This window comes from Panthera leo, chromosome B1 (assembly GCF_018350215.1).
Source record: "Panthera leo isolate Ple1 chromosome B1, P.leo_Ple1_pat1.1, whole genome shotgun sequence".
NCBI lineage: Eukaryota > Metazoa > Chordata > Mammalia > Carnivora > Felidae > Panthera > Panthera leo.
This window is the reverse complement of record NC_056682.1, coordinates 141,134,455-141,147,194: the sequence shown is the minus strand read 5'-3', so window position 1 is coordinate 141,147,194 and position 12,740 is coordinate 141,134,455. Positions and strand designations below refer to the sequence as shown.

The following is a 12,740-nucleotide window of genomic DNA, read 5'->3' as shown; positions in this document are numbered from 1 at the left end:
GTCTTTTAGTCCTCCCAGTAAATATGTGAAATAAGTGTGTGAAATTATTATTTAGCTGATGAGGAATCCAATATTTGTAAAAATTCATAGACTATCCCAACTTGAGACCCCCAGAACTTCACACTCCAAGTTCAAAGATCTTTCCAGGTAAACTTGCCACAAATAGAAGGGGACATGAGTAATCAAATCACTCTTGCTCCAAGTGAATTAATAAAATAAGATATGAATAGTTACCAACCTGTTTTTCTACAGTCACCAGATAGTAGGAGGTATCTTTGCGTTCCATGTCCCTATACAGTAAATCAGCTCCAATGTATAGATGAAGAATAGGAAGACGTAGCTAAGTGTTCCAGGTGATACAGCAAGAAGTTGGGGTAGAAGAACCAGCTATTTCATTCAGTGCTCTGCCCACTAGGCTTGGGTCCCTTTTCCCAGGATGATCTAGGGAGCATAGCAGGGGAATCTGAAGCACAATGTAACTCCTTGCTGTTTCCTTTTTGACAGGTGCAGTTTGATGAGCGAGAGGATACCAAGTCCTGCACCATTATCATCAATGATGATGATGTGTTTGAGAATGTTGAGAGTTTCACCGTGGAGCTCAGCATGCCAGCATATGCCCTATTAGGGGAGTTCACCCAGGCGAAGGTCATTATCAATGACACTGAAGATGAACCCACATTAGAGTTTGATAAGAAGACCTACCGGGTCAACGAGAGCGCTGGTTTTCTGTTTGCACCTATTGAAAGAAAAGGTCTGTTGGTGCCAAAGGTGACAACGAGCTATAATAATAGCTAACATTTTTTTGCATCCTTTTTATGTGCCAAGTGCTCATGTACCGTATTAACTTCTGTGTGTAAGTGCTTTACATGTTTAATTCCCAGAACAACTCTAATAGTGATCCTACCTGTAGTGAGTACTATCAGAAGGCTCCTCTTCTTAGTTCAAGTTGTTAGTGCTCCCATTTATTCTTTAATGGGATTAGAAGACTGGTTATATTTGGCCTTGCAAATTATTCATGAACTTAGAATTCTTCATCAATCACCCGATCTATAAATATTTAGTAGCCTTGGTCAAGCAGGGAAGTTTGTAAGAGATGGCTTCTCATCTTAGTCTTGGAAGACAGAAAATATGTTTAAAGATTTTCCTTTGTGACTGTCACAGATAGGGCTCAGATGAGAGATAAACTGTGTGTGAGAAATGAAAGGCAATGCTTGAGGGATTGAAAACAAAACAAAGATCATATGCATTTATGATCATGCAATATTGAGACTTTAAAACTCATGGAAATGAAATCCCCTACTCAAAACCAGAACATGACTATAAGTGATGAGGTCAGATTTTTTATTGAATCTGCTGACTGGGTATTAGTGTAACAAACACTGTAGATAATGCAAACCCTTAGTGATGCCACTTGGAAAACAAGTAAGCCCCATTGATTGCTCTGGGCCAGCAAGCCAGGCCCAGAACAGGCTGTCTTCCAGGGACGTGGCAGCACTAATAAGCAAAGTCATTTGTACAGAGAGGCAGGTTTTATTTTGTTTTGTTTTTCTTTTTTTAAACAAGCCAATTTCTCCCTGAGAATTAAAGTGCAGAAGTTTATTCAGAAAGGCGGTGAACTGTGCTCAGATCACTACCTTCGGGACACAATTACTTTGCTACTTAAAGTACCAAATATGTCTCTTATCTTTCTACCCGCTGTGGTCTTAGATGGTGGGCAATGAGTCTTGTGAATTAACAGAGCACAAAATTCACGGAATAGGAAATCCATTTTAAGTTGTTTGGCGAAGTATCTGGGGTATATTAAATCCTCAAGTGGTTTATACCACAGGCTTAAGAAACTGCAGTGCAGGAAGGTTTCATGTCAGAGTTTGAGCAGAAATAGTGATGGAATGTGTCAGAGGGAACCAAGCTTACCAAATTATCAGCAATTTTAGAATTTGAGAAGTGCTCATTCAAATGCTTTGGTTTTCTTACCATTTGTATTTCAGGGGATTCAAGCAGCATCGTATCTGCAATTTGCTACACAATCCCTAAGTCAGCTATGGGAAGTAGCCTCTATGCTCTAGAATCGGGCTCTGATTTTAAATCTAGAGGGATGTCTGCTGACAGTCGTGTGATATTCGGGCCTGGTGTCACCATGTCCACCTGTGATGTCATGCTCATTGATGACAGTGAGTATGAAGAGGAAGAAGAGTTTGAGATTGCCCTGGCAGATGCTTCTGACAATGCCCGCATCGGAAGGGTAGCGTCGGCCAAGGTGCTCATTAGTGGTCCCAATGATGCCTCCACTGTGTCCCTGGGCAACACGGCTTTCACTGTCAGCGAGGATGCAGGTAATAGAGAGCATCTCTGGGGTTTCATTACCCATTTCCTTATCTCTTCCTTGAACAATTTCCTCTTAGTTTTGAGAATGTTCTTAGGGCATTTGAGAATGCCATTCCTCAGTGATACCCTTCTCGGTCTGAGACATGTAATACTATGCATTAAGACCAAGAAAGGAAGGTAGTGAAGGATAGAGAATCCCTTCCACTTTTCTTGCCCTGGTTACTGATGACAGGGAGGGATCTGGCATAGGGCTTCATTGGCTGATCTCTGTGGTCCGGAGGGAGGGCATGGTACTAAGCACTTCGGCTTATGAAGGCAAGAATGTGATCTGGTGGGGACGGGAGTAAGTTATTTAGCATACTGCTAGCTGCCAGAACAAATAAATTCCAAAGTTTCAGTGTCTTAACAAATGAAACTTTCTCCTTCATATAATACCCCTAAGCAATCAGTGGGCATATTTCTTCCACCCAGGCACCTTTCCCTCTTTTGGCGCCACAAGGGTCTCAATGTCTTCTGCATGCTGCTAGCAGACATATTACCAGAAGGGGCAGCAGCTGTGCTGAGCATCCACTGATCTGAGCCACCTGGTCAAGGCCATTCACTTCTTTGAAGGTGATATTCTGAGGGATAGTGGGAACTCATATTTTTGAGCACTTACTGAATGCCAGGTACCATGCCATCTGCATTCCATACATTCTCATTTAACCTTCTGTAGAAAAGAGAACATTAAATAGAAGAGCAAATGGCAGCTCGGAGAGGTGAAATAAAGCTTCAGAGATCAGTAATTAATATGGCAGAGCTGTGATTAGAACGTAGACGTTTCCTGTACCATGTTTTCTTTCCTATATGCCAAATACTCAGTGATGACTACTTGTCAACCTCACAGCTTATTGGCCAGAAAATATGGTTTGATGGGATTTTCATGTAGCTTTTCTCTAACCTTGATTGTGAAAATAGCTAAAAATCTACCTGTGCATCGTTAGGACACTATGAAGTGTGATGTTACAGTGGACCACAAGATGAGCTGCATTCCTAAGATAAGCAATAGCACATATGGTTTAAGTAATGATGTGTGCACCACTCAGATAAAATAGGAAAATCAACCCAGTTAGGAACATTTAATTAGAAACATTCAGCTTCAGGCCCCATAGAGTCCCCTAGCTGGTTCTTTCTTAATTGACTATTTTCCAACTCATCCCTGAGGCCCTACTCTTTGAGTTTCTTCTCCCAAAATAGGCTTCAGATGTTTTTTGATGGACCCTCTCCACTTTGTTTTTCTCCTGTGAACAGTCTCTTTCATGAAGCCACAAAACACTTTTCCCTAGGGGCTGTCTTTCCAGTACCACCTCCGTGAGGCCCTCCTCCATGTCTTCCCTTGATCTTAGTGTCAGTAAAACCATGGCTGGTGACACTTCTCAGCCTTCCTCAGAGGGAGCACAGGGATATCACTGAAGTTGGATTAGACAAGCTTACAGGATAAAGCTCCTCCTACTGTGAGGGAGAACGCTGTTCCAAAAACCCACTGACTTCTGCCCTAAGACTGACCACTGACACCTCTGGGTCTCCACTAGGTACAGTGAAAATTCCAGTTATCCGTCATGGGACTGACCTTTCTACCTTCACATCTGTCTGGTGTGCAACACGGCCCTCAGACCCAGCTTCTGCCACTCCAGGAGTTGACTATGTTCCCAGCTCTAGGAAGGTGGAGTTTGGGCCAGGTGTCACTGAACAGGTGAGCACAGAGCAGTCCAGGACCAGATGGATCTGTTAACGTTGTCTCTATTCTGCCGTCCAAACTCTCTGGAGGGCTCTGAACCCCACTTACAATATTACTGTCTTCCCTTTATTCACAAGCACAAACATGCAAACAAGAGAGCGAATGCAGAGCGATCTTCTATAAACTCTTCAAGTGACATTGTCAGCATCTAATATCCAGCACCACAGATAAAGGATAGGAACTACACTTGTTTGGTGATAATATCTAGAGACAAAACACCTAGAGTTTTTAATAAAGAGATTATAATTTTATGAATTAAAAAACCTTACTATAAGACCACCAGAGAAAGCAAGTTATCACCTTTGTCCTACTCTCCCAAAGGCAGATGGGTGTTGTGTGTTGGACATTCTATAAGGTTTGCTTTGATTTTTCTTCTTTTTATATTTATGTTATTTTTAAAAATGAGATAGAACTGACATATAACCTATTAATTTTAGGTGGACAGCATAATGATTCAGTGTTTGTGTATATTACAAAATTATCACCACAGTAAGTCTAGTTAACATCATGATTTTTCTTCTAGTACTGCACCTTGACTATCTTGGATGACACTCAGTATCCAGTAATTGAAGGACTGGAGACATTTGTGGTTTTTCTCAGCTCAGCACAAGGGGCCGAACTGACCAAACCCTTCCAGGCTGTCATTGCAATTAATGACACATTCCAGGATGGTAAGATATTGGAGATGCCAGGTGGTGGCTCAGACTACATTTCTATTTTTCCTTATCTTCCAAGTATATGACATTAGAACTCATCCACGTTTCATTCAAGAAATAAATCGTGTGTGTGTGTGTGTGTGTTTGTGTGTGTGAGGACATGTATACACACTCTTTTACATAGAATTATGGAGGAGAAATAAACATTTATGTTTCTAGTGCTGTGCTAGGCACAAAAAGATGTATAAGACTTGGGCCTTGTCCTCAAGAAGCTTAGTGTCTAGTTGGGGGAATCATACCCTTAAACAGAAAAATTAGAATATTTTATATAAATGACCTACTAATGCTATAAATCCAGTACTATGGGAACAGAGGGGACTGAACAGCAAATATGTGTGGAAGAATCACAGATATCACAAAGGACATGATGTTTAAACAGTCTTAGGGTGCATTAGGGGTTTATCTAATGGGTAATAACATAAAGTTTTGTCAAATGGACAGATACAGTGTATATAAGGTATAAAAATTTGAAAGACGGATATTTGGAAAGCAGTGAGATGCTTACTTTTGCTTTAAGCCTGGCTGGAGATGAAGGAAATGAAATGAAGGAAATTAAATGGAAAGACAGGTTGGAGTCCAGTTCAAAAAAGTCTTATGTTGCAGCCTAAGGAATTTGTAAGCAGAGAGGAGTGCTTCTAAGTGGAGGAGTGGTGTGGTTTTTGTTGGAGGAAACTGACACTGGCAGTCCTGTGGATGATGTACAAGAATGAATAGACACAAGTATATGAATAAAATATCAGTCTCCACTGAAGAGCTAACCTAAGTAACAGAATGATGACCAGGAAAGGACAGTTATTTCTTGGGAAGCATTGATGAAATTTAGAATCATCAGATGCTAGGGGTATCTGGGTGGCTAAGTTGGTTAAGTGGCCGACTTCGGCTCAGATCACAATCTCATGGCTCATGGACTCTGTGCTGACAGCTCAGAGCCGGGAGCCTGCTTCAGATTCTGTGTCTCCCTCTGTCTCTGCCCCTCCTCCACTGGTGTGCACGTGCATTCTCTCTTTCTCTCACTCAAAAATAAATAAATAAACATTAAAAAAAAATTGTCAGATGCCGGAGTTGGAAAAGAAGATCTGGTCAAACTTTCTCCCTAACTCAGGAGGATCCTCATTAGCATCTCCGTAGTTGACGATAGAACCCATAATTAAACTCTTTCAGTGAGTGAAAAGTCACCGAAAAAGGAACAGGAAGCCAGCAGGGTGATCCGTAATGCTTTCAGTTATTTTTAAATTATTTATTTATTTATACAGTTTAAAAAATGACAATAAAGGTATACTATGAAAATTAAGTCTACCTTCTACCCCTGTCTCCCAACCCTCTGGTTGTTCTCCTTAGAGACAACCATTTTAACCAGTTTTTTTTGTTGTTTTGTTGTTGTTGTTGTTGTTGTTGTTGTTGTTGTTGTTGTTGTGTGTACCTTCAAGAGAAATATCTATAAAACATATGCATACATATAATACACACAATATGTATATAATGAAAATGTCCAAAATTATATCTTATTTTGTATCTAGGTTTGTTGAGATCTAACTTACATAAATTAAAATTGACCCTCTTTAGTGTATCGTTCTATGCATTTTGACAGATGCACACAGTGGCATGGCCACCACCACAATAAAAATGTGGAACAGTTTCAATACCCTATAGAATTATCTCATGCCCCTTTGTAGCCAACCTCTTCCCCATCTTGAGCCCTGGCAACCACTGATGGTTTCTCGCCTATACAGTTTTGCCATTTCCAGAATGTCATATAATTGGAATCATGTAATATAGCATCTTGTGTCTGGTTTCTTTCATTGGAATATTGCCTTTGAAAACCATCCATGTTGTTACATATATAAGTAGTTCATTTCCTTTGTTGTGGAGTAGTTTCCAAATATATGGATGTACTACAATTTGTTCAGCCATTCACCTGTTTATCCAATCACCTGTTTATCCAGTCACCTGTTTATCCAGTCATCTGTTGAATGACAATTGAGTTGTTTCCAGGTTTTGGCAGTTATGACTGGAATGACTATAAAAATTTTGCATATAGCTTTTTGTGTGACTATACATTTTTATTTCTCTGGAGTAAGTACTTGGGAGTGGGGTTGTTTGATTGTATGTTAAGAAACTGCCACCCTGGTTTCCAAAATAGTTATGACTATTTTGCATTACCACCAACAGTGTATGAAAATTCTGGTTGCTCCACACCCTCACCAACATCTGGTGTTTTTAGGTTTCTGCGAGTTCTTTTTAGTTATCCTAGTAGATGGATAATGGTGTCTCATGGTTTTGAAAGTCATTTCCCTAATGACACTGAGATCTTTTCAGGTGTTTACATGCCATCTATATATCTTCTTTAGCAAAGTATTATTCAAATATTTCCCCCATTTTTAATTGAGTTGTTTTTCCCCCTGTTATTACATTCTTATAAATTCTGGACAAATATTTGTGTTTTGCAAATATTTTCTCCCAATCTGTTGCTTGTTTTTTGTTCTTTCAAAAGGCAATAGTTTTTCATTTTGAAATAGTCCCATTGACCAATAATTTTATTATGGATTATGCTTTTAATATTGTATCTAAGAAATCTTTGCTTGACCCAGGCTTACAAAGATTTTTTTTCCTGGGTTTTCTTCTGGAATTTTTTTAGTTTTAAGTTTTACATTTAGGGTTGTGATTCATAAAATAGTAACTTCATAACTATGAACAAGATTATAACAATTATACTATTTTATATTTCATGTTACCTGAGAATTTACAGAGTGATGTACAAGAGTTTTCTCATTTGCTCATAATCTCATGGTTTTATACTTGTTTCCATTTTATAGATAAGGAGACTAGAATCAAGGGAGTAAACACCCAAAATCTCATACAAAGAGGGGCCAAGTTTTTGGCTTCAAGTTCATACTTTTTGCGCTATATGAATTAGTCCTATTTGGTGCAATAGTAGAATCTGTGGGATATGTTTTTTTTTCTTCATTCACTAAAAAGAAGAAGGACATTCAGTTATCCTTTTTGTTCTTGAAAAGGCTTCTAATGCTTTTACATGAAAGGTATTTAATTTCCTTCTGATGGAGTGGAAAGGGAATGCAAAATCAGAAGACCTAAAATATAATTCCAGCCCTACCACTTTTTTAAATTTTTGGCCTTAGATTAGCAACATAAGGTTACTGAGCCTAATTTTGTTAATCTATAAATAATGAAAATACCTACCTAATAAGGTTATTATAAGGATTAAATTAGAAAGTATGTGAAAATATCTACCATTGTACCTGGCACATAGTAGATTTTATTACATGTTAATTTCTTTTCTTCCTGACACATCTGTAATTTATCATACTTGCCAGTGGGACTCCAGTAACACATACAAGACTCATTGCCCTAGATCAACAGAAAACATTCCATTTGGATTTTTCTTCATGCTTTATTGATGAACATTAGGGTTGCAAACTTAGAAAATGCTTATGTTAAAATATTTCTCATCTTTCAGGCAGGCTACAACAAACTATATTTAGTCAAGAATTTATCCCAGAAAAAGAAATCCCCAAAGCTATTTCAGTAACCCATTGTAGTGTTCAATGGTTATATCTATTGGCTATCCTTCTTCCTAGGAATTGCTAACTTTTGTTGTTTCCTCCATGTGCACATTAAGGTAGAAAGATCTTACCTTCTCTCTAATCTTTATAAACTCTTCAATTTATGAAACAGGTTGAATAATTTGCCTAGGGTCACATGGAGAGGAGGTGATAGGGCCAGAGTTAAAACCTAGGTCTGTTCTATACAAGTCCAGTCTTCTGATTTTATACCCTACCATGCTAACTTTTTCACATTGCAGTTTTAGATGCTTGATGTCACTCAGTATTCTTATAATGTCAACTTTCAGCCTTCCAAAGTGATCTTCGGTCTTTCATCTTTTTCCACAGGGTGATCTTGGGGTCATAAATCATCTAAGTAGCTCATCTCAGAACATTTTCCTATTTTCACTTTCTTCTTCTGCTCTGGCACCTGGAGTTAGACTTTAGTATGGACCAGAGGAATGCTGAGCAAGACATGAAAGGCCTTGTAGCTGCAATCTTATCACACCCCTGTGTATGCATGATATCCTACCTACTCTAACTCAAGAGAATAGGAAGCAGGATTTCTCCTAAATCTCCAATCTAAGCATTGCCCATAAAGAGGCCCTCAAATTTCAGGATGTGACATTTGCACCTACTTTGTGAGTTACTAAGAAGATTATTGAATAATAGCATTTAGCGCATATTTTGCAGTCAAAGACTGGTGCCCAGCACTGTATGGATTACAGCAGAGCAGGGAGCAGAGTCCCACAGTTTATTTCAGGACACAAGACTGTAACACCAGTAATGAGATAACTACAGACTGGGCTGTGTACGATGCATGTGCTGACAGTAAATGCACTATACCTAGTGCAAGCCTGTGAACCTCCACGAGGAATCACCATTTCATGGATCACCATTTTATGGTGTGGAAGGAGAAGGAATCTGCATTCAGGCATAAATGAGAATAGTGCTCCTACTTCCTGAGAACAGTGTTGCTGCTTATAGTTGGGGTGTTAAGAAGATTCCACATGTATGGAAGCCCTTAACATAGTGCCTGACTTGGGCTGGGCCTTTCCTTTGTATGCCATAACCCTTGTAAACAAATCTATTGCCCAACCCACCTTATTGTCTTTCCATTGTCTCTTGCCTCAGTCTCCAACCAGACTAGGGGCTCCATAAAGGCAGAGACCATTCCTGGCAGGCCGGTGATAGTGAGAAATATTCACCTACTTCCCTTCTCTTTTTCTCTCTCTCTCTCCTTTTTCCAGATAGGGGAAGGAGTGAATTCAGTTTAATATCTTGTTAAGGAGGAAAAAAAAGGAGTCTTTCACAGCTCAAGAAGAATTTTGGGTTAATGAATACATGACAAAACCCAAACATTACCATGAGAGACTGAACTCTCATCTGGCTTGATGCCTTTTGGGCCTGCAAGAAAAATCAATCCAAATCTTTAGATAATCTGTCATGGGCAGAAAAGCTTTCCTGCTTGTGTTGCTTTTTACCTGCCAACCAGTTTCCTTCTTGTCCTTCTATGCTAGGTCATTTTTGCCACTCACCTTTTAACAGCACAGACTGTTTTATTGGATGACAGAACCCTAAATGGTTAATATTTGGGTCCTAATGCCAAAGTTGTTACTTTTCCTTTAGGTGAACTGTTCTTTTAAGAAGTATCTTCTGGGTTTTTCTTTGGTAGTAAGTGGCAACTGTTAGGTTTAGCTTAAGTAAGGAGTTTGCTTTGTTTTTGCTAGTGCCAACAGTTCTGAGCAGCGGGCAAGTTAGAGGCAAACAGAGCTCTTTACATATTGACTTGCAGAATGCTGGGTCCTCACCTCTCGGTTCCTTCCTTTCAGGTGTGGCAAGGCATATGCAAGACACAGCAAGGAAATAGCAGTCTACAGTTTTAGGGTCAGCTTCTGCCACAGGTGACTCTGACATGTGACTGGAGGGACTACCTCTCTGTATTGTTCATTAAGAAATAAATAGCCAGCAATCAACAAGATGTGAGTCTCAGAACAGGACATGTCTTAACGTGGAGCATTATTGTAGCCATTGTAGAAAGTAAGGAGAGAAAAAAATGGTTCTTCTTATTGAGAAACTTGGAGTTGGGGGCAATACAAATCATAATATAATAATTCCTACCAAATTTGAATGCCTGTGATGCGCCAGATACTCTGTTGAGCACCATGCATACATTATTTCATTAAATTTGGTCCTTCCAACAATTCTATAAGTTGGATAGTAATATTTCCAATTTATATATATTTAAAAAACTCATAAAATCTAAGTAAATTACTCTATATCATACAGCTAATAGGTGGCAGGACTGGGGTGGAAATTCAGGCCTGTTTACTGTAGAGCCCGTGTTTTTAACCACAATTTCGCCCTGGTCCTTTCCTAAGTCAAATGAGACCATAAAAGTGAGCTATAAAAGAAAAGGTGATTTTATAGCAGTAATCACAGACTGGGGCCCCACTGGCCAAATTCAGCATGTGGATGTCTTTTGTTTGGTCCAAAGAGGTTGGCCTATATGGAATTTCTTTTTACTATTGTAACTGATTGCTTTTTAAAAAAAGTTTAGGAGATACAACATACAAATCCAGATTTCTGGCTTCATCTGAAAATAAGATATCTGCCAACAAAAGACTGGAGCTGAGGGGTGACCCCCTTTAAAAAGGCCTGAACTTTCCTCTTTACCAATGTCCCCACTCTTCCCTACTGTTTCCCTGTCCCAGGACCGATGTGAGTGGCCATTTATCATGAGGCTTGTGCTGCTCCTTTCCTTTTTGTAGCCTCAGAAGGAAAACAAACCTTTTGCATACTCAAGTCTCAATCCAAAAGTTTTCTTATACCTGGCTCATTTCTCTACTTGCATTACTCATCTGCATTTGAGATGGGGGCTGCACCCTGCATCTGAGAGAAAACAGATGCAGAATTGATTGATTCTATTTCATTGGAAGCATACTCAACAGTGGATGCAGTTCCCTTGTCTTGAGAGCAACCATGCCTTGAAATTGGCTTACCGTCTCTGATTTGCCAGCCTGTGATGGCCGTTCATAGACCTTTCCTGCCAAGTGGCTGCTGAGAGCTACTGAGGGCTGCTGAGAGCTATGGCCACCTTCCCTTTGCCTCCTACTAATGATGCCTCCATCTTTCCTTCTGCTCCCCCAGTACCCAGCATGCAGTTTGCCAAGGATTTGCTCCTGGTGAAGGAGAAGGAGGGTGTCCTGCAGGTGCCCATCATTCGGAGTGGAGACCTGAGTTATGAGTCCTCAGTGAGGTGCTATACCCAGAGCCATTCTGCTCAGGTCATGGAGGACTTTGAGGAGAGAAGAAATGCAGACTCTTCACGGATTACATTTCTGAAAGGGGAGAAAGTAAGTGGATTCATGATACTGAAAAATCAGATTCTCTTTTTCCTTGATGCCTTTATTTGTCCATAATGAAGTCAGTTTGACAAATTCTGATCATCCTATGAATTCTTCTACTAGTTGATACCTTTTGTAATACTATCATCTGTCCTATGTGGCTGTCTTCTTTGTATCCTACTTACAACCAAATAAATACATATATCATTGGTTGAACTAGGAATTTAAATGATATATAACTGTTTTGGAATTTGGCAAAATCAAATGAATGAGGTCCCTCGGAATTTGCAACTACATGAGATGAACACACCACCAATGTCATCTAGAGGAGGAAGAGACAGTTCTTTAATACCTGGACCCCTGTCTCAGGGCAACATACATTCTGGTATAGAACCAATAGTATAGGACCAAATAAGCAGACACTGAGCAGGTTCGAGTCAGTGGAGTGTTCTTTTCTTAGCAATGTATATGCACATGGGCATAGAAACTCCTGAGAAACTCCCGTCAGTAAATATGGCTGCATTAGAATCAGGGGAGCCTGGATGGCTCAGTGGGTGGGCTCTACGCTGACAGCCTGCTTGGGATTCTCTTTCCTTCTCTCTCTACCCTCCCCGACTCGTGCTCACTGTCTCTGTCTCTGTCTCTCCCAAAATAAATAAAACTTAAAAAAAAAAAAAAAAAGAATCAAAGCCTGCAACCTCAGTATATGTCAAAGTGTATATTGAATGAGAATCACATTTCCCCATTTTTGGATATCAATTTCAAATGATTGAGTCATTTGTTCCCCCTCATTAGTCATTTCAAGGCCCATCTCTTATTTTGTTTATTTATTTTATGCCTATTCTCCAGCCACGTTCCATTCTCCGCCTTAGAACTCATCAATCTGTTGTGTTTAATGTGTACCTCTTAATTTATATTTGTTCTTTAAAAATTCTTATTTTATATGCATAATTTTTAATTTATAAAACTGCTACTATGTTTTATCCTTTTCAAACTTTTACTGTGTTTACTCAGT

At 39.5% G+C, this 12,740-nt stretch overlaps 1 protein-coding gene across 3 annotated transcripts in view; it reads left to right on the top strand.

Annotated features, from left to right (window-relative positions):
* The window catches only part of FRAS1 (Fraser extracellular matrix complex subunit 1), a 429,297-nt gene that overhangs the window by 373,121 nt on the left and 43,436 nt on the right, over window positions 1-12,740 (top strand). For 2 of the 3 annotated variants that reach the window (XM_042936116.1, XM_042936114.1), the window contains 5 exons: window positions 505-751; window positions 1,989-2,333; window positions 3,897-4,057; window positions 4,626-4,773; window positions 11,529-11,734. In XM_042936116.1, coding sequence (XP_042792050.1) covers window positions 505-751; window positions 1,989-2,333; window positions 3,897-4,057; window positions 4,626-4,773; window positions 11,529-11,734 — 1,107 coding nt within the window. Of the gene's footprint in view, window positions 1-504; window positions 752-1,988; window positions 2,334-2,796; window positions 2,871-3,896; window positions 4,058-4,625; window positions 4,774-11,528; window positions 11,735-12,740 lie in introns of those variants that run through there. The other variant, XM_042936117.1, reaches the window with a different exon arrangement.